This window comes from Fusarium mangiferae (assembly GCF_900044065.1).
Source record: "Fusarium mangiferae strain MRC7560 genome assembly, contig: FMAN_scaffold034, whole genome shotgun sequence".
Classification (NCBI taxonomy): Eukaryota; Fungi; Ascomycota; class Sordariomycetes; order Hypocreales; family Nectriaceae; genus Fusarium; species Fusarium mangiferae.
In genome coordinates this window covers 15,204-37,375 of record NW_024573954.1, presented here as the reverse complement: position 1 = coordinate 37,375, position 22,172 = coordinate 15,204, and the positions used below count along the sequence as shown (strand labels likewise).

The 22,172-nt window shown below is 47.8% G+C and overlaps 7 protein-coding genes across 7 annotated transcripts; 5 read left to right on the top strand and 2 right to left on the bottom strand.

Annotated features, from left to right (window-relative positions):
* Nucleotides 1–297: 297 nt before the first annotated feature.
* On the bottom strand, nt 298–2,531 carry FMAN_15458 (uncharacterized protein; the record flags this gene model as incomplete). The annotated part of the gene is made up of 4 exons (XM_041826294.1): nt 298–1,170; nt 1,220–1,388; nt 1,459–2,180; nt 2,229–2,531. 4 exons carry the CDS (start codon nt 2,529–2,531, stop codon nt 298–300), a joined length of 2,067 nt encoding a protein of 688 aa, XP_041691521.1.
* A 194-nt stretch (nt 2,532–2,725) lies between these two features.
* Nucleotides 2,726–3,307, top strand: FMAN_15457 (uncharacterized protein; the record flags this gene model as incomplete). Its single annotated transcript, XM_041826293.1, has 1 exon — nt 2,726–3,307. One exon carries the CDS (start codon nt 2,726–2,728, stop codon nt 3,305–3,307), a length of 582 nt encoding a protein of 193 aa, XP_041691520.1.
* A 210-nt stretch (nt 3,308–3,517) lies between these two features.
* Nucleotides 3,518–3,884, top strand: FMAN_15456 (uncharacterized protein; the record flags this gene model as incomplete). Its single annotated transcript, XM_041826292.1, has 2 exons — nt 3,518–3,764; nt 3,817–3,884. 2 exons carry the CDS (start codon nt 3,518–3,520, stop codon nt 3,882–3,884), a joined length of 315 nt encoding a protein of 104 aa, XP_041691519.1.
* A 9,662-nt stretch (nt 3,885–13,546) lies between these two features.
* Nucleotides 13,547–14,294, top strand: FMAN_15455 (uncharacterized protein; the record flags this gene model as incomplete). Its single annotated transcript, XM_041826291.1, has 5 exons — nt 13,547–13,704; nt 13,745–13,806; nt 13,862–13,865; nt 13,952–14,024; nt 14,076–14,294. 5 exons carry the CDS (start codon nt 13,547–13,549, stop codon nt 14,292–14,294), a joined length of 516 nt encoding a protein of 171 aa, XP_041691518.1.
* Nucleotides 14,295–16,526: 2,232 nt separating this feature from the next.
* Nucleotides 16,527–16,858, top strand: FMAN_15454 (uncharacterized protein; the record flags this gene model as incomplete). The annotated part of the gene is made up of 2 exons (XM_041826290.1): nt 16,527–16,716; nt 16,770–16,858. The coding sequence occupies 2 exons, from the start codon at nt 16,527–16,529 to the stop codon at nt 16,856–16,858; spliced, it is 279 nt and encodes a 92-aa protein (XP_041691517.1).
* A 1,248-nt stretch (nt 16,859–18,106) lies between these two features.
* Nucleotides 18,107–19,202, bottom strand: FMAN_15453 (uncharacterized protein; the record flags this gene model as incomplete). Its single annotated transcript, XM_041826288.1, has 2 exons — nt 18,107–18,428; nt 18,943–19,202. 2 exons carry the CDS (start codon nt 19,200–19,202, stop codon nt 18,107–18,109), a joined length of 582 nt encoding a protein of 193 aa, XP_041691516.1.
* Nucleotides 19,203–20,598: 1,396 nt separating this feature from the next.
* On the top strand, nt 20,599–21,344 carry FMAN_15452 (uncharacterized protein; the record flags this gene model as incomplete). The annotated part of the gene is made up of 3 exons (XM_041826287.1): nt 20,599–20,668; nt 20,720–20,824; nt 20,878–21,344. The coding sequence occupies 3 exons, from the start codon at nt 20,599–20,601 to the stop codon at nt 21,342–21,344; spliced, it is 642 nt and encodes a 213-aa protein (XP_041691515.1).
* Between the last annotated feature and the right edge of the window lie 828 nt (nt 21,345–22,172).

The window sequence follows — 22,172 nt, the reverse complement described above, 5'->3', positions numbered from 1 at the left end:
AGGTACCCTAAGAGTGTCCGAGATAGAGTTGCTGTCGATAATAATATAGAAGCTGAACATCTGTGCCTTTAAGTGCTTATGGTCGTCCGACCTGGTGAACGTGGCCATCTGCTTGCGGTGCTCCGCGCTCGTGTTGTTCTGCGACTGTGAGAAGGGGGACAACATGGTGCCGAGGAAGTCCACGACAGTCTCGGTGAGGTACTCAGTGGTCAAGATGGTAGTCTACGCCACGATCGCCATGCTAAACGACGGGAAGTCGAAGCCGATGACACTCAGGTTTTACACCAACGAGAGGAATTAGATCAGCAATACGGCGCGGCTCATGATGTCCTTCGTGGCGATGTCGATCTCCTTCGAGAGCCAGGGCATCACGGACTCGATGTACTTCAACCCTGCGATGTTGCTGAACATGAACAAGGGCTCGTTGTATGTCGATTTGCCGAAAACCGCGCTGACGTATTCGTCTCCGTTCCTGCTCTTCTTCACCGTCATAGTGATCGGTCTCCTCCCCGCGACCGTGTTCGTCATCCCGTCGTGTACGAAACCACACCCGTACACGGGGACCGACATAGACATCAAGTTGTTGACGCTGGTGATGCAGTACGACAGGCTGGACGAGAAGACTACCGGGGTCGACATCTCCGACAAGTTCTTCAAGGTGTCGTATATCAACAAGAAGTTCTTGAATGTCTTGTCGTAGTAGAGCACATGACCGGGGCTCGAGGAGATCGCCTTCAGCTGCTTTGTCAACGTTGAGTACTTGTTGTACTTCGCTACTGACTTGACGTTCTTGCGCTTTGTCAGTCTCGTGATGTCGACCTCGGGATCCACCGCGATGTAGGAGAACTTCTTGAACTCCATGAGGTTCGCCTCCTGGGATCGACCTGGACCCACGGTCATGGTCATCTTCCTCCCGGAGGACGCCGACACCATGGCCACGTTATACACCATCTCCCTCATCTTGAAGGATACCGAGACGACCTCGTACAGAATCGTCGTGTTCTCCCCCTTCCCTAAAGAGCTCGCGAAAGACCTCATGGCGATCTTGGGGGTATTGGGGTTAAACTTGGCCAGCCTTCTTAACGGATTACACAGCCTCACCGACTTCTTGTCTGTATAGGCCTTGACCGTCATCTGGTATAAGGACCCTTCAATCATGTCCTTGTGGGCCTTCCCGTTCACCACCGTCAACGCGTTGTCCGAGACCTGGACTACTTACTCCGTTCTTGCAGAAGACGTCGATAGTGGGTTCCTTGACCCTAACGGTCTTGTGCTTCCCCACGCACGCCATTCCGTCGCTCTGCATCAGCGGCGCCTTCAACAGCTTGAACTCACTCAACGTGTCCCAGTTGTCCCTAATAACAGCGTCCGGCATGGCGGTCGCTGAGCTCCTTCAGGTTAGACAACACGACTCCATTAGGGCACAAATTGTCCAAGAAAACCAGAGTCCCGTCCGACATCATCTCAACTATAACCACGTCGGGAGTCTTGTTGATATCCACCGTGAAGACCGAGTTGTTCTCGATTATGTACGACATGGCCAACAGCTTCCTGTCAGAGAAGCAGACGACGTATCCACACTCGTACCTGAACACATACATCTTCATGCCATCGGCCTTGTACATGAACTTCCCCGAGCAGTTCTCAGCACTGCTGATGTCAACCACGCTATGCTCCGACATCTTCACCTCCGCCATGAATGCCTCGTCGATGTAGCTCGATATCGTGGTCTCTGACATTATGGTCTCCGACATCGTGGTCTCCGACATCATAGTCTCCCACCCCACCACATAGACAAACTCTGACATGACGCGGGTCAACTCCTTAAAGCCGTACTTCTCAGGAAACTCCACCTCACACGAGAACGAGGCGTGGCCCTCCATCTCGTACTTCCTGTAGTTGACGACGACGCACACGCCTTTGATCTCCATTCTCGACGACATCTGAGTCATGAAGGTCCTGCACAGGTTTTTCACGACTCTCCCTACAAACGAGTATTCGTAGGAGACAGTCAACACCATCCCCGGCATGAAGTTCGCTTTCGACATCGGGACCTTGACCGCGTACCCCTTGGTAGTCCTATGCCTGACTTTCACGATCTTGTTGTACGGCTCCCTCCAGTACTTATAGCATCCGATCTCTTCGATCTCGCTGGTCAGGTAGTTCCCCATGAAGCCCGACTACATCCTCTCCCAAGCCTTCGCCGACATCAACCTCCCGAGCGTCACCTCTATCTCGATGGTGTAGATCTTGGGCATCGTATTCACGTCCACAGGGTCCAGCGGCAAGGGGTTATTCCTCGACACCTTCGAAACGTAGTTCTGCGTCTTGTGCATGCCCGCCATATCCAGCGTCGCCGCCATGGAGATCAACATCGAGTTCGCGGTCTTACACTTGCACACCATGGCCTTAGGTGCTCCGTCCAAGCCCAATCTGACATACTTATCGGAGAATGGAGATAACTCAGTGCCTGTTGGCAAGCTGGTAATAAGTACGGGGAGGTATGCGTTAATATCAAAGGTCATGGACATCATCACGGTTCAGAACTTCTATCCTAAGTGCGAGGTCAAGTAATACGAGGTCTACGACAACGCGAGCGACAAGTCCACCGAGATGGTATTGATGTAGATGTAGGTGTAGCACGTCATGTCGGAGTTCTAAAACGAGATCGCGGACACACTCCAACACCACGGCAATAGATCAACACACAATCGTCTACTAGAACATGAACAAGGGCACATCGCACAACAACACGGTCAAGGACTCCTACTGGCACAACAAGATAACCCAGAACGAGTTCAGGGCGAAGACAGTCATCGTCCCGGGTAGGAAGATCGATGTGGCCCCGTCAGTCGTGAGGTGCACGTGGAGTACCGTCAACGTCGAGAATATGATGTACCAGTCCCCCGACATCGAATCGATCGACAACGCCACCACACGCTCCGTGCACGAGAACTGCCTAGGGCACTTGAGGAAGGACTCGTACAATGGGATCTTTCTGATGACATACGGGTTTGCGAGAGGCGACGACGACACCTTCGGCGAGATATACCTGATGAACAAGGCGATCATGAACGACGAGGCTACCGCCGAGGAGGTAGCCGAGAAGTGCTACGGGAAACTGGCGACGAGATTCGGGATCCTGAGCAAGAATAACAACGGGACCAGGCCCACGAACAGCTTCAGGTTGGTCGCTTCCCCTATGACCGGCGTATCGTTCGGGGAGGGGTCAAAGCACGAGATGTTGCCCACCGGGTACGTCGACATCCCCCGGACGGTTCTCAAGAACGTGAAGTTCGTCCACTAGTCAGAGGACGGGATGCAGTCACCGTTGTACATGCATAAGATCACCTGCTGTATTGCCCTTACCAAGTTGACAAGCGCAGCCTACTAGATGGGGATCGACCGCCAGAAGCACGGAGATAAGGCCTCTAAGATCCCGGCGATCTGCACCCTGCTGGGGGACTAAGAGCAGTGTTACGGCATCATAAGCGCGAACGGGGAACCTACCGTCGTCATGGGTTCAGTCGACATGATGTACAGGAAGTCGTCGTTGTATACCTCATTGAAGTGCATTACCGACTGTGATTCCTCGGTGGACAGGTTCAAGAAGGCCTGTAAGGTTACGGCGCTGGTTGAGGAGATAGGCTCCGTTGACCTCACGCCGACCGAAAGTGTCGTGATGGCGTATTTGTTGACCTACTTATCGGAGAATATCAACGCCTTGACGGACGGGTCCTCAGGGGCCAGTTCTGAAGACGGCTGTAGAAGAAGGTCTCAACCCAAACTTGCATGGAAAAGGTTAACAAATTTCAGCTGAACGTGGAAAAACGCGTTATATGGCTGCTGTTGGTGAACATTTGAGCATTGACTGGTCGACGTGAGACGGCTGGCATCGAGCACCACCTTCATGTTATGGAAAAGAGGAGAGCGTTCAGTCGAAAAAGGTTGGCGGTTAGACTAGTACTTAGGAGAGATTGTCTGAATGACGTCGAAATGAAAGATGGGTGCTGAGTTGTGTACATTCGCCGAAGGGGTGGCGTTGTGTTTACTGGCCGGCGCACCGGGACAAGCGAGAGTTACAGTGAGGATGCACGGGGATGGATACGCCAATTTCGTCACTAAGCTGTCTATCCGCAGCCTCTTAACGTAGCCATACGCAGGTCTTCACGTAGCCATCCGCAGTGTCTACAGCTACCTATCCGCAGTGCCTTTACGTACCCATCCGCAGGCGCTAGGCCCAGCCAACATCAATTACTTGATGCTTCAAAGTGACATGGTTTCTTTATGCCAGCATGGTTCCGAGCCCATCGTGCCTCGAGAACAGGTAGATTGATTCGCTCCTCGCCTACAATCTTTACACTCAATAGCTAGACACCAGCCAAACAGCCCGCGCGACCGCCCTAACTCGGACCTTGAATTACCCCCAACCTTCGATCCCGCCAAGCGATCAAGTCTTCCGTTGAACCAACGGCCGATTTCTCGTAACATTTCGCCTGCTTCAAGCTTCTCATTGTCAGCAGGATTCTCCATCACGATACACAATCGCGCCAGCGGTTACGTTCCTCCGTATCCCTCCCACCTGTTCGTTAGCAGGTCACATGCTGTGGGATACACGCCATCTAATGAAGGAAGCCTAACTAATGCGGCGGAAAGCTATTTTGCCCCTAAAGCATGACTTGTAATGCCGCAGTTAAACGAGGTGCATATGTTCGGCATATCAATGCCAATTCCTTCTATCTTGGCAAGCATTGGTATATCCGCAACACTATGTATTTCGAGCCTCCCTTATGCAGCCAGTCCTTCGCCGCATATCGTGTCTGTCTACTGGAATTTGCCGAGGTCACTATTCGATCCACATTGAATGCCCTGACAAACTTCTCACCTTGGGCACGCAATTCGAGATTTACCAGTCTTCAAAGCTCGGGCTCAGTGCAATTATCCCGCCTCGCCATCATCTCCTCGCAGAACTAACCCGAAACTTTGAACAGCCCGGTATTTACAACAGATACCCCCCACTGTACCCATGTGCAGCCGCCTATCTCTTCCTCTTTGGTGCCCTAGTATCATTTCTTATGGTAAATCTCTTCAAATGCTGCGTTTTCTCGGCGCTGTCCATTGAGCCACAGTGAGGGTGGGTTGAAAGTGGCAATGACGCCCCGCTACCGAAAGTTTCGGCATCCAAGATTGAGTTTTTAAGGTTAGAGATAAGCTTGACGAATCAAAAGTTAAAGCAACGCTAAACAAACCTAAGCCGAATGAACATTGGATGTGATTGGCGAATCTGGTCTTGGACCTGTTGAGATCTGGTGATGAGGCACAGCAGATTAGATTGAACCCACGAATCCTGCGGTCGAGGTAAGCGCAGCGCGCCACTTTGGAGCCTGCTCGATTTAGTGATCAAAATAAGACCACGTAATGGCGTATTGTTGATTCAGATGTAATAGTATTTTAGCCCCTTTAGGACAATAGAAATCTGCCTGAAATTGCTTCACTGCCATCGCCGCATCGCCCGGTTGCTCACCCGCACCGCACCGTATCACAAACAAGATTCACATCATGAACGCTCTATGACAGTAAGCCGACAGTGGCTGCGCTATTGAGTGTGCCATGTAGGAGAATGACAGGGATTTCAGACTTGCCAGATAAATTGCTGTTTTTATTACCGTGCATAGAAGGCCTCGGTCCGGAACGCTTTTTATCCATGTTGCCAATATTGTTTCGATGAAAACTCTTCACGTCAATCGACACGTTCCGCTTGATGTGCTTGCGCGAGACGCTCCGGCCCGACGCGTTCCCTACAAGACTCTTGACCCCGCATCAACAGTCAACCATATTCGAGACGGTGTCTTTACCAAGTTCATGTGCTCTAAACCTCTTTTATGTCTCACCCGACGCCGTTCGCCGATCGCGAGGATGCATCCCATGCGCTCCGGCCCAGGAGGTTGCGTGCCTCCCAATAGACGCGACCAAGTCGGTTTGGAATGAGAACAAGACCAACATAAATCTCATTTCAGAATGAGACTCTAGTGATTGACGCGTGGTACTACAGAAGCTCGTCTTTTAAACTCATTGGCTGACCTTGGCAGTTTCCTCTGCTCCAGAAATCGCGACCTAAGCACTGAACGAGACTCCAACATCGAAAGCTACGACCGACGCGGCTGACGCGACCTGTCTCACACAATTGATAATAACTAAGCTTGAAGCAGAACAACGTGACTAAGATCAAGGGCGAACCTATCGCGCAATCATAGGGCTTCATGTTGAAGGCCGAGTTTGACTGCTCGGTGCCTTCATCGTCAACTGCTCTCAGCATCACCCGAGGCCGACATCAATGCTACGACAAGACACTGCACGTCGTTGACCGAACAAACTATATGCTCGAGACGGCACACAACATTGGCAATCAATTTGCTGCGGTATGATCCTCGCGACAGATACCGAACTCCATCGTCGCTATCGGAGATCACAGCTATATAGGTCATTCCAAGACTCGCAAATTGCCCAAAGGCTAGCCAGATAGGACCATGGCTCTTGGGACACTTCGATCTGAAACATGCAGATCACCAATTGTTGCCGCGACCTTATACTTACGTGACCATCTTCGCTTCGGCATATTGTCATGGTCAGGCAGCAGCGATTAAGAGGCAACTGTCCTGGGAGAAAGAATATGTTCTGCATTGCTGATGATTCCTACAGCGGCGAGGTTCGTTTTTCCTTTGCCCTACCTCAATATCTTCCCTCTGCCTGATTGCTAACAACACAATTCATCAACAGGCGCACGCTCTCCGCCAAACATCGGCCCTTATACCAAATAGCGTTATCAAAATACTTACTCCATCCCGCCGGAACAATGAAAATAATCCTGCTCAAAGAGACTCGCCCATTTCGCCTGGTTCTATTAGGGCATCGCTTTGAGCGACTGAGCCACGATGCGTGACTGTCATCGCGCCTTTATCTTGAGGGGTGGTTCTTCACAAAGAGTGCTGTCTTCACTCGTGCTCATTAAACCGATTGGGAAGACACCCTGACTGGGACCGCCCATACATGCAGAGAATACAGGGCCTCGAGTGCGGCTCCGTCGGCAATCCTGCATGCCCTGTTGCTACTACTAACGTGTTAAATTCACCCGACTGATGACTGAGGTGGTGCATTGAACAGTGCGGCTTCCTCAAGCCTTGCTCAACAAGCTGTTATCGCTCAATGACTCGAAGATTTGCCTACATGAAGCGAAGAGAACAAAGATAAAGATGGCACAAACAGACGCCGAAAGTCAGGGTTCACGGCGGCCAGTGTTTCACCATCGCTGCCGATGGCAGCATACTGAGATTTCTAGGTTTATGTGTGCTCTGGAGGGGAAAGGAGTTGCTACAAGGGCTTCTTGATGATGGCTCTGGTTCAGCGGTGGAGTTGTCTTGTCGTTCAATGTGTGTCAGTTGCGCGTCGTGTGTCAAATGGTGATCGTCATGGTCAACAGGGAGCTTTATTTCAACGCAACTGAAACCCGTCTATCCCAAGGCGTCTGTACTCTTTGACTTTACTTTTCAAATCTAGTTACTACTTGGCCCTCATATATGTAGTCACTTAACTGACATAGCTCTCGAATTAAGTGAGATGGGAGCGCCAACCCCCTCACCGCTCCATCATCGCCTGTGTCTTTTTCAGAGTATTCGAAGGCGGTTTGGCTCTGTACAACGTTACCCCATAGCAGTATGGCGCTCCATGTTGTTGAGAATTTTGCCTGCCCTCATGATCAATGATGCTCCAGCAATCGTTCCTCCAGCTCAGAACGCGCCGATCTCAAGCAACCTCCTATATCTCCAAGTGTAATTGCCCGGAAGCCGTCTTAACCGCCCTAAGTTCAGCAAGCTGGTGCAATGTCGATTGCCTCCGTTGTATATTTTGGCGCCTACGAGGTCTTGGTACCATAGAAGATGACCTCACAGTTGAGGGAAGAAACTCAACAGCAGAAACGGTTTAACCGATGCAGAAAAGCACTCCGAGGCCGATGCATGGGCTGGCGTCGTTTAAGGTGAGCCATAACTCGGCGTTTAGTAGACGGTTTACCGGGAGTTCCTGCTTTCCTACGAGTGCGTCTTCACGATGTGACACCAAGCTGTGGCTGCCAATGATAGAGAAAACTTGCCGGTTTCGGGCTGGGTATCATCTCGAAGGATATGGAGAAGATTCCGGGCTAGAAGGAACTGGTCTCACTCGCAACTCCACAGTCCCCACGACCAAGGCTCCCCAGCCTCGTACCCACGGCGATGTCCTCTGTCAAAATATCCGGCAGCTATGCCGTTAACTGGAATGTCTTGCTTACAACTCCAGTTATTGAGTAAGCTATTGCTACCGCGGCGACTTCACAGAACATATAGGCCGAGACCATATTTGAAGCGCGTCGTATTCTACGCCAGCTACAGCAGCAACTGCTCGATAATGATGATTGATTGATGGTGAAAACCAGACGAGGAGTGTAGAGAGTAGGTGGGATCCTGCTAAGAGGCCGACTAAAACTCCAAATGATCGATAAAGATGCAGATGCAAATAATGGTGGTGTTGAATATAACCATGCTCGCGGTTCTTGGGGGTTCATCATCGAGGCACGTATTTTCCTCACCCGCTCAACATACTTCTGAACCCTGTCCAAATAGTTGGCAAATGGTCTAGAAGACGTTGCTGTGTCTTGGGCCCTGCGGACTAGGAGATCTAGACTCACCCCGAATCTGCTCTTCTGTGTTTATTACAAGGATGACGATGCCCTGAAAGGTCCGAGAGAAAATCGGTAATCTCGTTAGTACCTAGGTTGAGATGGCTGTGCAGTGATGATTAAGACGAGGATTTCGGGTGTCAAGGTATTTCTGTGCTGGTGAGGCGCTTGCCTTTGGAATGTCAACTTCACCCTTGTTGGCCATGCCCGAGTCCATCAACTTCAGTCCGTACGTCTCATACCTATTCCCCATATCAATGTAGGTGGTGATAAAAAACCCACATATGTAACTGGAAGTTTGCTTGGCTTTGTCTTGGTGTCACAGAGGCTCGGAATAAGGTAGGCGATGATGCTGGTGACGGCGGTGTAGGCAAGCCAGGAAAGCGCACGACGGGTAGAATAAGTACACGTGATAGTCGAAGGACGTTGAGTAAGACTCGAGTATTGATGACAACTGGTGCCCAGAGCTGAAACGGTGCCTGTCAGGTAATATAAACCTGCCTCTTGTAGTGACGAACATGTCAGTGTGAATGGAGTCTTATCAGCTACCTGAGCCTAATCTAGGGTATCCGCCCCGCAAAATCCGATCTAACACAATTCTCACACACATTGTCTTTAGCCGTTCAACCACCAGGGCAGGGAAAATCGGGTTGTGTGAACTTGTATCCAAGCGCTTTTGGAGAGCTCTGCGCTCTGTATCGCAATTGTTGTGTATTTTCCATCCTGTTCGGGGGTATCAACTGGTTCGGCGACCGATGAGGTACGAGACGCAGCAAGCTTCGCGCAGCTGATGTTCGACATGTGATCGTCCATGGAGTCCAGAAACCCAGGCATATCGGCTTTCAGGTGTATAAGCGGTGGTTCTTGCCGGCATTTTTGTGTTTTCTCAACCCACATTGTCGTGGAAGTGTAGAGAAGGAACCGTTTGTACAGCGCGGGATTTATTCGGCTCGAGACTGTTGAGGATTTGTTGGTTTAAAGGCGTAAGATTCCTGAATCTTTCGCAGGGTTGCAGCAACCTTTCAGTGCATTGCTGTGGTTCTCTGTGCCTCACGAAAAGTGGCACATGCTTTGATCCGCAAAGCGTGTTGGGGGTATCAACTGGTTAGGCGACTGGTGAGGTACGAGATGTAGCAGAGCTTCGCGCAGCTGACGTCCTTAAAAACGGGCAGCGGTTCTTGCAGGCATTTTGTGTGTGTTGTTGTGGTTCGTCGACTGCTGGTTAATGCCTGATTTGGTGTGTATGGTCTTGTAACCGGCGAGTCAAAGCCCCAGGAGATGGGGCGAAGGATGAAAAGATGATTGAGGAGATGGTTGAGGGGGGAAATGATCCGAGGTGCGTAAGGAGTGTGGCTCGTAGAGATGTGATGTGTGTGTATGGGGAAGGATGCTAGCTAAGGTAGCTGGGGCCCGAAGGTGGGCAGTATCTCAACATTCGTCTCGGGGCGGGGTTTCACGGAGTCAGTCTTGGGGGGGCAAGGAAACAGCAAACTTAGCTGTGGGGTGTTAAAATAAACTTAGCAAAAGTTACTCTAAGATTAGGCTATACTACCTAAATCTCTTTGTCACTAAGGGTCAAGGTGCTGTGTTTTCTTTCCTCCCCCAGGTCAGGTACCGGCTGGTCTTGAGGGCAGTCAGTCAGGCGATGGTCTTGGGAAAAGATACATGTACTGTAAGGAAGTTTCTCTTTCGCGTAGCGAGCTTTCCAAAAATGTCCTTTTAACAATGGCCTGTATCAGAACTTAAACTACCGCAACATTTCACGAAATTTGTCAATGTTGGCGTCAACGGCGGCTGCCGATGGGGTCGTCTTGACTGACGACTGGCGCGGCTTGGAGGAATTAGAGTCCAATCCAGCGTTAATAACTCAAGGCCTGTAGGAATGGTACGCCAACGTCGTCAAATTTCGCAAGTGTTACGGTTTGACCTTGAACGACTTTTCGGTCAAGGTTAAGCTCCCGCAGCTTGTTGACGGCGTCATTTTACCCCTCTGCGATCGCCAAATGCATTTGCCTCCTCGACTCAAGCCCATCATTTTTCGTCACAAACTCCAGACGCGTCTCGCCGACTCCATACTGGCCTGTCACGTCACCCGAATTTCGCACTTGAGATGCTCACACAACCCAGCCCGAAACACTTCCGCTTTCCCTCGCGAGCAAGCGTAATCCTTCGACCGACGCGCATTCGATCGATCAATGGTGCAAGCACAATTGCGAGATGTCGTTTCTGAGAAAGTCTCATGACTGCATCAGCCCATCTCCTCGATTTCCGCCAGTTCGTGAAGCCTTTGCTCTTCCGAGTTTCGCACAACGCAGCCCAGTCCAATGACGCCTGCTGCCTCACCAGCAACCTCAATTGCTCGATCCTTACCCTCTCGACCAACAATACACACATCTTCGTTGGAATGGTACAGACGAACAAGGTTGAGCCTGGCTCTGGCCTGGCTTGGCCTGATATCTGGGTTGTGGGCAAGCCTTGCCATTCGATTCATGGCCCAAGGTGCCTACATCACAGAGGAGAGTCGTGGAGGCAGCTTCTGAAGCTATCACCCTAATGTGAGTAATTACAACAGCAGTCGTCCCGCCTCCCCGAGTCCGAAACGACCAAATACACAGTTGGACATACATAGTCGGTGCGGAACCCCGATGACACGATTGCGCCCTCTACACCTATCGACCAAGCCTTCGTTACCCCCAAAGCCAAATAAACCGTCGCCGCTACCATCTACTACGCTCTACGAAATATCGCCAGTCGGTCCCACGATATTGAGATTGAGGCACCGACTCAGGTCAACCTGTGCAGACGATTGTACACAGAATCTCGTCAACACGGTCCCCTTGCCGTAACCCCTCAGTCAAGTCATCATCAACCTCACGACGAAGACCCGTTGGCGTCACCATACATTTGCTAGCTTTGTCTATCGCTGTCATCTTCAACCGGATTTCAAAACCACTTCACCGATTCAGAACCACAGCTACCACTTTGGAACGTCAGATGCCAGCAACCCATTCCATCTTGAGCAGATGAACTGCGAAGACCGGACTACCAATTGGCCAGTATTGCCAGCTATCCCATTACCATCATTCCTCTGATGCCCCGATGGCCAGGCTCTCTCCAGTCTCTAATACATGCTCCTATTGACAGAGTCGCGAAGGATAGACTCAGCAGGCCGTGGTCGTGTTGGTCGTGGAGGAGTCCACCAAGAAGTCGGCATTTTCCGTGAGGAAGATGAAGTACGCAACTGCAATCTGCTCAGCGACCAGGAGGTTCAATGTGCTGATCATATCGATTAGGTATTGCAGTCACGTCGCGCGTCTTCCTAAGCTAGTCCAAATCTAGTTAGAAGGTTTCTTTTTTGCAAAAATGTAAATACACTACGCGTTGGCTCGAGCCCGGGGGCCAACTAAGCAAGCTAACGGGAAGTCATCTAATACATTTATCGCCGTTCAGCTGGGAGTTTCCGCTCGAAATCCACACATTCTAATGGCAACGACGACGTCGACCGTGCCGATGCGGACTGGCTTTCGGGTGATATTGTTGTGGCTGTAGTGGTGGTATTGGAAGCAGTCATCGGCTGAGGCCCAGAGTTGGCTTCTTGGCCTAAATCTGACTGCTCTTGAGTCTCGGAACTGTTGTTTGATCTGAAGCCTGCTGAGCTGAGTGGTTTGGTGTCCTAGCCTGCGAATTCCAGCCGGATCTTGCATCGTGATAACACACGCGGGATGAAGTTTAGCAGCACTGCGGCTCGTAGCCTCTTGCTGCGGCACACCGATAAAAAAGTCAATAAGCGATGCATCACCATGTACACGGTTCTTGGCATCTTTGAGAAATGCACGTTTCTCAACATTGGGCAACCGGGTCGTCTACCTGGTGCTGCCAATTCCCGGCCCGGTCACGTTACGATTACGGGTCAGCATGGAAGCTATACAGAATCCTTCCCAACCGTTTAGCTCATGTCTTAGCCGATTATTCCATCTCTCATCGTGATTTTCTCAGATAGAACGCGTGAAAAGGCTGATGACATATCCATACGGATACTCCCCATTCCATGATCATTTCAAACGCGCGCGCGTTTCTCCACTCTTCTGTCAGTGGATCATCTTCAACGTTGGATCTTGGCGGATATGCCACTGAAGCATAATTTTAGTTACCGATAAACCCATTTTTAATACCCAATTAACTCTTGCACCCCCATTCTGTTTCATCACGTGCAAATTATTCTCACTGTCTTAATTTTAGGTCTAGTTGAGCCATGGGTCTCAAGCTATGTATTTGTCAAAGCAAGAGAATGATGACTGCAATTCTTGATCCATCCTGGTCAGATGCGGGGTCAAGTATAGGGTATTCCAACGTGAAATTCTCGACGCCATAACATTACAATCAGACATCTCTAATAATACACAGAAAAGGGAAATTGTTCAAATCAGGGGAATTAATCCGAGAGCTCCGTTGCGCAATTAGATTTCCTCAGGATAGCCTTGTGTGTTATATTGTTGGCACCAGCTCAAACGGCTTCCTGGATTACATCCCGCCGCATGCCGATCAGCTCCACCAGAATAAAATGATACATCTGATCTAATAGATTGCTCTAATATGGGTATGAGCGGCTGCTAGCATTCAGGTCCTCGTCATTCATTTGGTTGTCTGTTTGACAGCATCACAGCCGACCCATCGTCTAAGTCGTTATCCGTCAGAATGGGCTTTGGAGTAAATTAGTTGCCATGGAACTCCGGTTGGCGTTTAAACGCTTCTGCCATGGTAATAAAAACTCCCGTCGCCGCCTGTTTTTCCCTCCTACCTTCACTCCCGATCCAACTCAGAGTGCATCGGTTTATCATGGCCAACAAGAAGCGCAAACAAAGCCAGCAGCAAGGTCGCTCGTCGACTCGGACAACGCGGACAGAAACCCAGGGACTGCGACTCAACGAACCGATTGCCAATCACCAAGCTGAAGCTGACGAGATACAAGACATTGAAGCTGGCCATGGATACAAGTAAACCATACCTAAAACACTTTGATACAACGACTGACAGATCCAGTATTCCCCCTTGCAAGGACTGCATTGCTGTTATGGCCTTAGACCCCGAGGAGAAATGTTAGGATGGTCCTGACAAATGTGTTCCATGCCTGGAAGAGGGACTTCCATGTAGGGAGGTAAGTAAACGCTCTTTTTGATCAGTATGTGATACTAAGTATTGATTGTAATAGTTCCTTAATATCCAGTATGAATATATATAGAGACTTATGCATGTCCAGCAAGCTTTAAAAGAAGCAGAAGCGAAGCTCGGTCCGCGATCCCTTGTCATTGATCAAGTAGGTGGTGATTGCCTGACTGTGAAATGAGCCACGACTGACTGTGATTAGTTAAGACAAGACCAGATGGAGGCCTGTCGAGCCATACGCGAACAGACTCTTGAGAAGAATGTCACCCAGCAAGGGGTCTTCAACGGCGAGGCTTTGCATCAGCGCATAATGAGACTGGAGAGCAATGCTTTCAGAAGCGGCGACTTGATGAACAAACGTATTAACCGCTTGCAAGGAGAATTGAATAAGGTGACAGAGCAGATTGGAGAGGACAAGTAGAAGAGAACTAGTGATAGGTGATGGAAGAGGAAGAGGGAGCATACGCTATGTGAGACAACGGATAGATTGCTTATTTAGGAGATAAAAAGACTTTATTGCCGAGAGAGATAACTGGCGTATCGCATGGCATTGAGAACAAAAGCTCTGCAGCTGCTAGAGTCTGATTGAGGAGGGCCGTCCTGTAATATTCGTTGCCAATAGAGCAAAGAATTATATATAATAACTGACTGCTACACGGAGTTGGAAAGGCTCTCGACCCAGCTGGAGCCATGACACAAGGCGAATATACCTACAGCGGTACGCCATGCCTGGGCTGTCGCGGCTAGGGTTGTAAGCAACAGAGAAATTATATTGCATCGGGCGGAAATGACGACAGTGCGTTCATGAGGATCGAGGAGGTAGAGACAGAGAGGCTGTGGATGGAGGAGCTTGTACTTCCGGGCGCCATCGATAGGGCAATATTGAAGTGAACGGGCTCAATTGTGCGGGTTCTACTGGTTTGGGTGGCGATGGTGTTGCTGTTGGCTTGTCGCGGATGTTGAACATTGCAGCCTCGCTGGCTCAGAAGACGCGGCGCGCAATATGACAGCGCGTCGGCGCGCATGATCGCGTACGTACGTACATATTGATCTTGAAACAAAGTATTCCGGAAAATTTATGGTAATCAAGATGCTGACTGATGGTTGGGGACGATCAGGATCAGGATCAAGGGAGTAGGAGGTAAGTTACGATTTGAGGACGCAAGATTGGATCAGTGTCTGTGTGCAGAGCCGCAGAGCCTCACAAAACCAGACACAGTAAAGATATAATTTACTAAGTAAGTATAATAAATACCTTACCTTTTAAAATAATATATTAAGCGGTTTTTATTAAGTTTTTAATATTAGTTAAAACTTACTTTATATTTAAAACCTTTATAAATTATTTAATAAAGCTTTATTTAATTAAAAACTTAATTTTAATTATAATCAAATTTTTAATAAATAAGCTTTTTTATTAAATATTATTAATCTATTTAATTTCTATCTATATTTATAGCTATAAAATCTTAATATTTATTATTTTTAATAGGTTTAATATTATATTTACCTAAGTTAAATTCTTTTTTATTAATTTTACTTTTTTAACTTTATTATTTAATAAATCTTTAATTATTTTATAATATTTCTCTTTAATATAAAGAAAAGGTCTTATTACTACAATATAATTATAATAACTAAATTTAATAACTTTTAAAAAGACTTTATTATTAAGGCTATTTTCCTTTATAGCTATATTAAGGCTTTAAAACTTTATTAATTTATTTAATTTTTTATAAATTTAATTATTAATAATAAAAAAAAGGCTAAAATTAAAGTTATAATTTTTATATTTATTAAAAATTAATTATTAATTATATTATAATATTTAGCTAAATAAGGCTAAATATAACATTATATTAAATATATAATACTTAATTATTAATAAGTCTTATTTATTAATTTATAAATTTATATATATAGATAAATATAATATATTTAAGGTAAAGATTATTAAATTTAAAGTTTAAAGCTATAAATATAACCCTTAAGGGAGTAAAGGTTATATAACCTCTTTTTATTATATAATAAATTAGATATTATATAATTATAATAAAAGTTATTTTAAAAGTATTATTTTAAGTTCATAAACTTATTTATATTAAGTAGCTTATTTTTAAGTCTTTTATATATTTTAAGCTTAATTATCTTTATAAATAAGTATTAAATAATTATTTATTTATATACCTTTAAAGTTAATTTTTAAAATATTTAACTTTTTAATTAAAAGTAAAATTCTAAATAATAATAAAGGCAGCCTTAAGGCTAAAGCCTCTTTTTAACCCCTTAACCCTATTATAGTTAAGACTTGTTTTGTTTTTTGCACTTTAGATAGTTTAATATTAAAGGCTAGATAAACTGTTTATATATTGGCCCCTTATGCGTAGAGAGGCTGTGTTTATTACACTGATAATTAACGCGAGTTAACAGCCAGCCACTTTGCCTCTCGAGCTAGGGCTATTTTGCTTCATTAAATCACTCGCACGCCACTCTGCCTTGCATATCCCCGCCGCACTTTATATCTTGCTCTCACCCTCCTTACCGACCGCACTGCCAGTCTTCTTTCATCTTACACTTCTCGCTGGAAGCACAATCTACTCGTTCACCAGACAACTACCTACACACCTCTACCGATTTTGTATCACTCATCACGATGCCTAACAAGAACAACAAGACTTCCGGCAATAGCACCGCTGATCGCAAGCCCAGCGCTCAGAAAGCCGCTGCCGCCAACAAGAATAAGCGTCTCACCGAAGCCGAGATGGTAAAGGCCCTTGCCGAATGCGATGCTCAGTTTGCAAAGATGACCCAGGAGGAGCTTGAAGCCAAGTTACCTGAGTACAGTAGGTTGCGATACTTGAATCTTGCGTTCACTTCCAAGCTTATCAGATCAAAGAGAACTACCAGCCCAAGGCGGCGGATGCCGATGGGGTTTACGCGTGGTTGATGGACGAGTATGGTTCCATCTCAGGGGGTGTTGGATGAGGCCGGTAGTGTAAAGAACTATTTTTCTGTTGGACTGAGCTGAGCCCGTACCGAGAGATTCAGATAGACAGTTCGATATCAATCCAAACCCGTCTACTTGAATATGAACGATCAATGTGCTAACAACCTGCCTTTCCGCTGTCACGTTCCCTTGATGATGATCACCTAAAGTCTTTCTTCACTGCAATTTAATCACACTGCAGCAAGCCATAATGGCCTTGCAAGGGTCGGCATCTGAGTTCATAACATTCTACTGGGGTCTCCAAAAGACCCAAGTGAACGTCCTTTGCAAGACTGTTTGTTCCCGGTTGGCTATATAGCAATTATCACTTCTGGACAAAGAAACATGACATATAATCAAACAACCCAACATAGTTTGGCTGGCAACAGCGCAGTCAGAGATAAAGAACCTTCGTCTATAAATCCGCTCCTCCCCATACCATGCCATCGACCTCTCATCAAGAGTATCATCCACGACTAGCATCATGGACGGAAATCTAGCCCTGTCACTTGCCCAAGTAGAATGGCGGAAGGCCCATACCGAGGAAGCCTACTTTAACCTCCGTCAAATTGACTACATGATCTGCATTACGCCTATAACATATAACAACTATGTTACTGACCCGATTAAGGCTCCGTCTAAGTTGACGCCGGAGCGTTTGAAGGCGGCAATCCAAAGTGACGAGGGAATGCCTCCGAGACTGTATCCAGTGGCGGTACTTGCGAGCTCAATGCTGGTCGCTGTACCCTCTTTTGCCTCATAGCATCCAAGAGGCTTGAAGCTCTTCAATCTCCCGATTTTAAGTTCAAAATATATGATGTCGGCGGCCACAGACTGTCAAGATGCACCGAGACGTCCATAGTGATCGATTCGAGCTACAGAGAAACCGCCATTGTGGTACCTGATCAGCCGAAATTCATCACAGTCGGAATTGGCGGCTGCAGTGAGGGTCGGTCTGGAATCCGTAGAGGGGGTCGCGTAGTAGGTCAGCCACTATCTCCACATAGTAATCTATTAATCACAACCTAGAAGCTACACCGTCCCTGCTCAGATGTACAAGCTCTAAACATCTGCCTCAATGAGGCCAGAGAGCAAAGCGGTCCAATAGTTCTATTCAGGTACAGCTATGAGATACAAAACCTGGCTACCTAGGTACATAGCTAGCAGAACAACCCAGATCGATGAACGGAAACATGCCCAAGTTCCACGCCATCCTGCGGTGGAATCTGGAACGAAGTGAAAAGGTGCTAGAGGTCGCAGCCAGCCAAGGGCTGAAGCCCTACCGCATGATCTGGGGAAGAAAAGGTGTTATCAGCACCGACATCACTAACATGCAGTGCAGGGCTATTCTCCGCACTGTCATCGAGAATAGCGGCTGTGGTAATTGGGAATCGCAATGGGAGAAGAATAAGCATATCAACGATCGGATCTGGACGGCAATCTGTGTCAAGTACTCGTACCCCATTCTTGAGAGCCCTCCAAGAAACTGAAGTCCCGGCAAGTCTGGAGGTGAAGGCTATGACTGTTTGGGCAAAGTTGACCTCTGAAGTGGACAATAAGTAGAGTTTACTGTTCATTCAAGATCAGCATAAACGTCACGGTTTGACATACCAAGAGGGTTGGCTTTCTTGGCCTCATTTTATTGTTTTGCAGTGAGACGAAGTTAGCACTCAGCGCTGAGACACTGGAGATGCTAGCCTGATGTAGTTAGTGGATCTGTCGGATCGGCCCGAACCTTGTTTGACAAGATCGCTGTCACTGATCAGAATGGAAGACTCGTGATAAGAAACACATTGGCAGAGGATGTTTACCTAGTGAAGAAGTCTAGATAGAAGAAAGAGGACAAATTTTTTACTCTTTCCACTGAGGCAAAGAAATGGAAGATACCCGTGTGAATGGAGTCTTATTATCTACCTGAGCTTAATCTGGGGTTACCACCCCGCACATTTCGATATAACCCAATTCGTCTCGTCTCCTTACACCATCGCCGTTTAACCTTACAGGCAGGGAAAATCGGGCTTTATTTGATACGCCATTGATCACAGTCTTGACCTTTTCCCCCCAGATGTGGATTTGCCATCACCATTCGTCGCCATCATTATTATGACGATTACGCTTCTTGACTGTCGGGGCTGAGTCTTGATACTCCTGGACAGCGGCGGCGTCTTCACAGTCGACATTTTCGCTCAATGTAGCAGGAGAGGCAGAAGGCATCTCATCCAGCCAAGCCTTCACTCGAGTTCCAACAGAAGTAGACTTTCCAAGGAGATCAGACTGTTCGGCGGTTGAAGTTGGTCCTGGGTCCTTATCAAACGTTGTGCTTCTCTCGTCTGCAGCCTCCATGGTCACGCTATCTCCCTCAGGTACGTCGCCATCGTCAGGTCGCGAATGAGTAAAGATCTCATACCAGCTGGTACCGCTATTACTGGGCAGGCCGACGCATGAATCAAAACTGAATACCCCAGGCTTTGCTCCCTTCGAGCCTCGGCAGGGCTGTGACTGCTGAAGAGGCTCTTCGGATATGATAGTGGCTCGTGAATGGCGTCGTATCTAAGCCATTGTCTCCGGAAGGTGAGTCGCGAGCTGGGGCGCCGGATTGAGGATGAGGATAGTTTTCTCAATCTCGGTGCGTAGGACTTTTAGCTGATACTCTTCAGCATTATGCTCGAAAAGGGGCCGTCCAGTCATGGTCACTTGTGTTTTTAATCTCTTGAGGGGTGATTGAAGAGGATCCTGGTGCGGGTCGCTTAGGCTAGTGGTGATGAGGATGTCAAAAGTCAAGATGTGTGGAGATTTGGATCTGGCTCTTTGGTGAATTGCCGCTGCTAATTCGCAAGTAGGTTCAAAGGATCAACCCGTGAATACTGGCTTTTGATGCACGAATTACGAAGATGAATGTACAGCTCGTATTTGCGATTTTCGATCCACGACAAAGGATACGAGCTGTCTAAAAGGCATCCAGTACAAACGGTAGGTAGAAGCGTCCTGGGTAAAGATCGTAAAACACTACTTCTCATCTAAAGATATTATATCCCGTCAATCTATTCTTCAAGCATGCCTTTATCACTGATCATACCCTGCGCTCTGATCTTTCAGTCACAGACCTGTTAGCATACTACCAGCAAAGTGACGGTTATCGAGTGTCTGTAGGTAGGTAAGTCCACATATCTCCGCCCTGTCTGGTGAGTAGACATACAAAGCATTGCCGAATATGGATCGCTCAATCCCTCGTCGAAGGATATTTTTGCTTGATTGCTATCATGGAGGTGACAAGTGTTGATTGCCCAAACTGGTAGTCGGTGTAACAGAGTAGATCGGGTCAATGATCACCCGGCCACAGCGAAACGGGACTTGCATGCGAGCTCAAAGAACCTCTCAGCTCTTCTTTACATACTTGCCCCAGCTTCATCAAGCACTTCATAGCTGCGTAAGAAAAGTAATTTACGGTGAAAAGAATGAAGGCAAAATGAGGCGCCGCTTTGTTCAGCACGCATGCATACAGCATACCATACTGCAACAAAGGTTGGGCAGCTCTTTGTGCATTCATGGCTTGCCATTCTGCAGTACTCTGCAGCATAGCATGGGTTAAAACAATAATGGTAGCATGCTGAAGATGTCGTCTTTGGCTTCTTAATTTATTCTAACCAGGTAATCCTCATCAATCCTCCTGTCTTTCCTCGCCAACCTCAACCTACCAAGCCCAAGCTGTATTGAAGAATACGACCATCTCAACTTAATCATGTCTTCTGTACCCCAAAGCGAGTTAGATGGACCGCTTATGGAGTGGAGCTGGAGCTCAGAGAGCAGCAGTCAGTTTATCACGTTGATGTTCATCCATACGCGACTGACTATTCTCTTAGCGACCCCCGAAGAGGCTTCCGTATGTCCTCTGACGAACCACATTCCCTGCCAAGAGAGCGCGTCGAGCCAGCCGATGGTAACTCCCTTCACTGGGAGAGACGAAAGTTGGCGGTCTTTTTGTATGGCTCGTGACCGTCAATCTTCCAACGGAGCGAAGCCCGGTCACCTTCTCAAGACGACGCGAACCGCCCCTCTGCCTCTTCGAACACTGCCATCGAGCACCGGTCCATTGGTCTATACACTCTTAGTAGTGACAACGGGCCTCAACCTACCCCACTGCTCTTTACAGAGAGTCAAGAACATGTCACCGAAAGAAAAAACATCGACCTGAGCGACACAGGACCGATCTATTACCATCTCGTGGCTAACACAAAGTCATTCCAAATTCTTGAGTTCACTACAACTACTGAGGGAACTATTGACCTCACGATTCGTTTCCGTGGAGGACCCCAAGTCAAGATTGTTAACAAGCGCACGATCCAACGACTCAACGAAAATACCCTTCTCGAGTTCTGGGAATCGCACTTCTCACGTGAACATGCAACCAGTATCGGAAAACAAGAAGTTTTTCGCCTTCTAGGCTCTCGCACTCTTGAAACCGGAAACGGGTTCTGGGTCCATTAGACAGGATACCCAGCCACTCAAGGCATACAGATCAAATCACAACTGATCTACGACAGTGTCCCCGAGTTGGCTTGGGAGCTGAATAGCCTCCGCCGACTGTCTACCCACAGAGGTCCTAAGGGTGACGTGTTTACCCGGAAGGACTCTCCTGTTTGTATGGGTTTCTCCGTAAGGTGTGTTGATTGTATCGCTTGTGGAGGCAGACTCTATTGAAGAAAGTTGGTCAAGGTGTTGGACCTATGCTATAGAGGGTATGTGTTCTCAATTTCGCTTGTTATCGACCTTGAGAGTGCATGAACCAAGATTCACCTGGATCTGTTGGCGGCGGATTATTGTCTTTATGCCTAGTACGAATTCAAATGGCCCTTAGAGCGAATAGACTGAATCATTATAGATAATGGCATAATAAAAGCAAAAGGTTTTTATCTGGCCCCTCCCGTACTGGGTATGGTGCAATCTTCAAGAGCTCGCATATGCTGAAGGGTTGGAGCCGCGTATGGCTGTCCTTTTGTTGAATATTTTAGATGAGAAATAAAAGCAGAGGTTCCAGCCATGCTAAGACTGTGCCAGCATTGGCTATTTAAACAAAAGAGTCGTGGAAGCCACGAGTGGTGACGGTCGGCTGAATCGGTACAGATGGAACGAAAAGCGTAGCCCAAATAATAATATGGAATTAACTAAGAGATTGAACTAGATAATCAAGGGACGTTGAGAGCGCACGGGATCTAGCAGAGGTGCTAGGTTCTTCTGTCAATCATGTACCTAGGTCAGCCCCTCTGAAGAGAAACGCATGAACATGCCGTCGCGAGAACGGCCGCAACCCCCCCC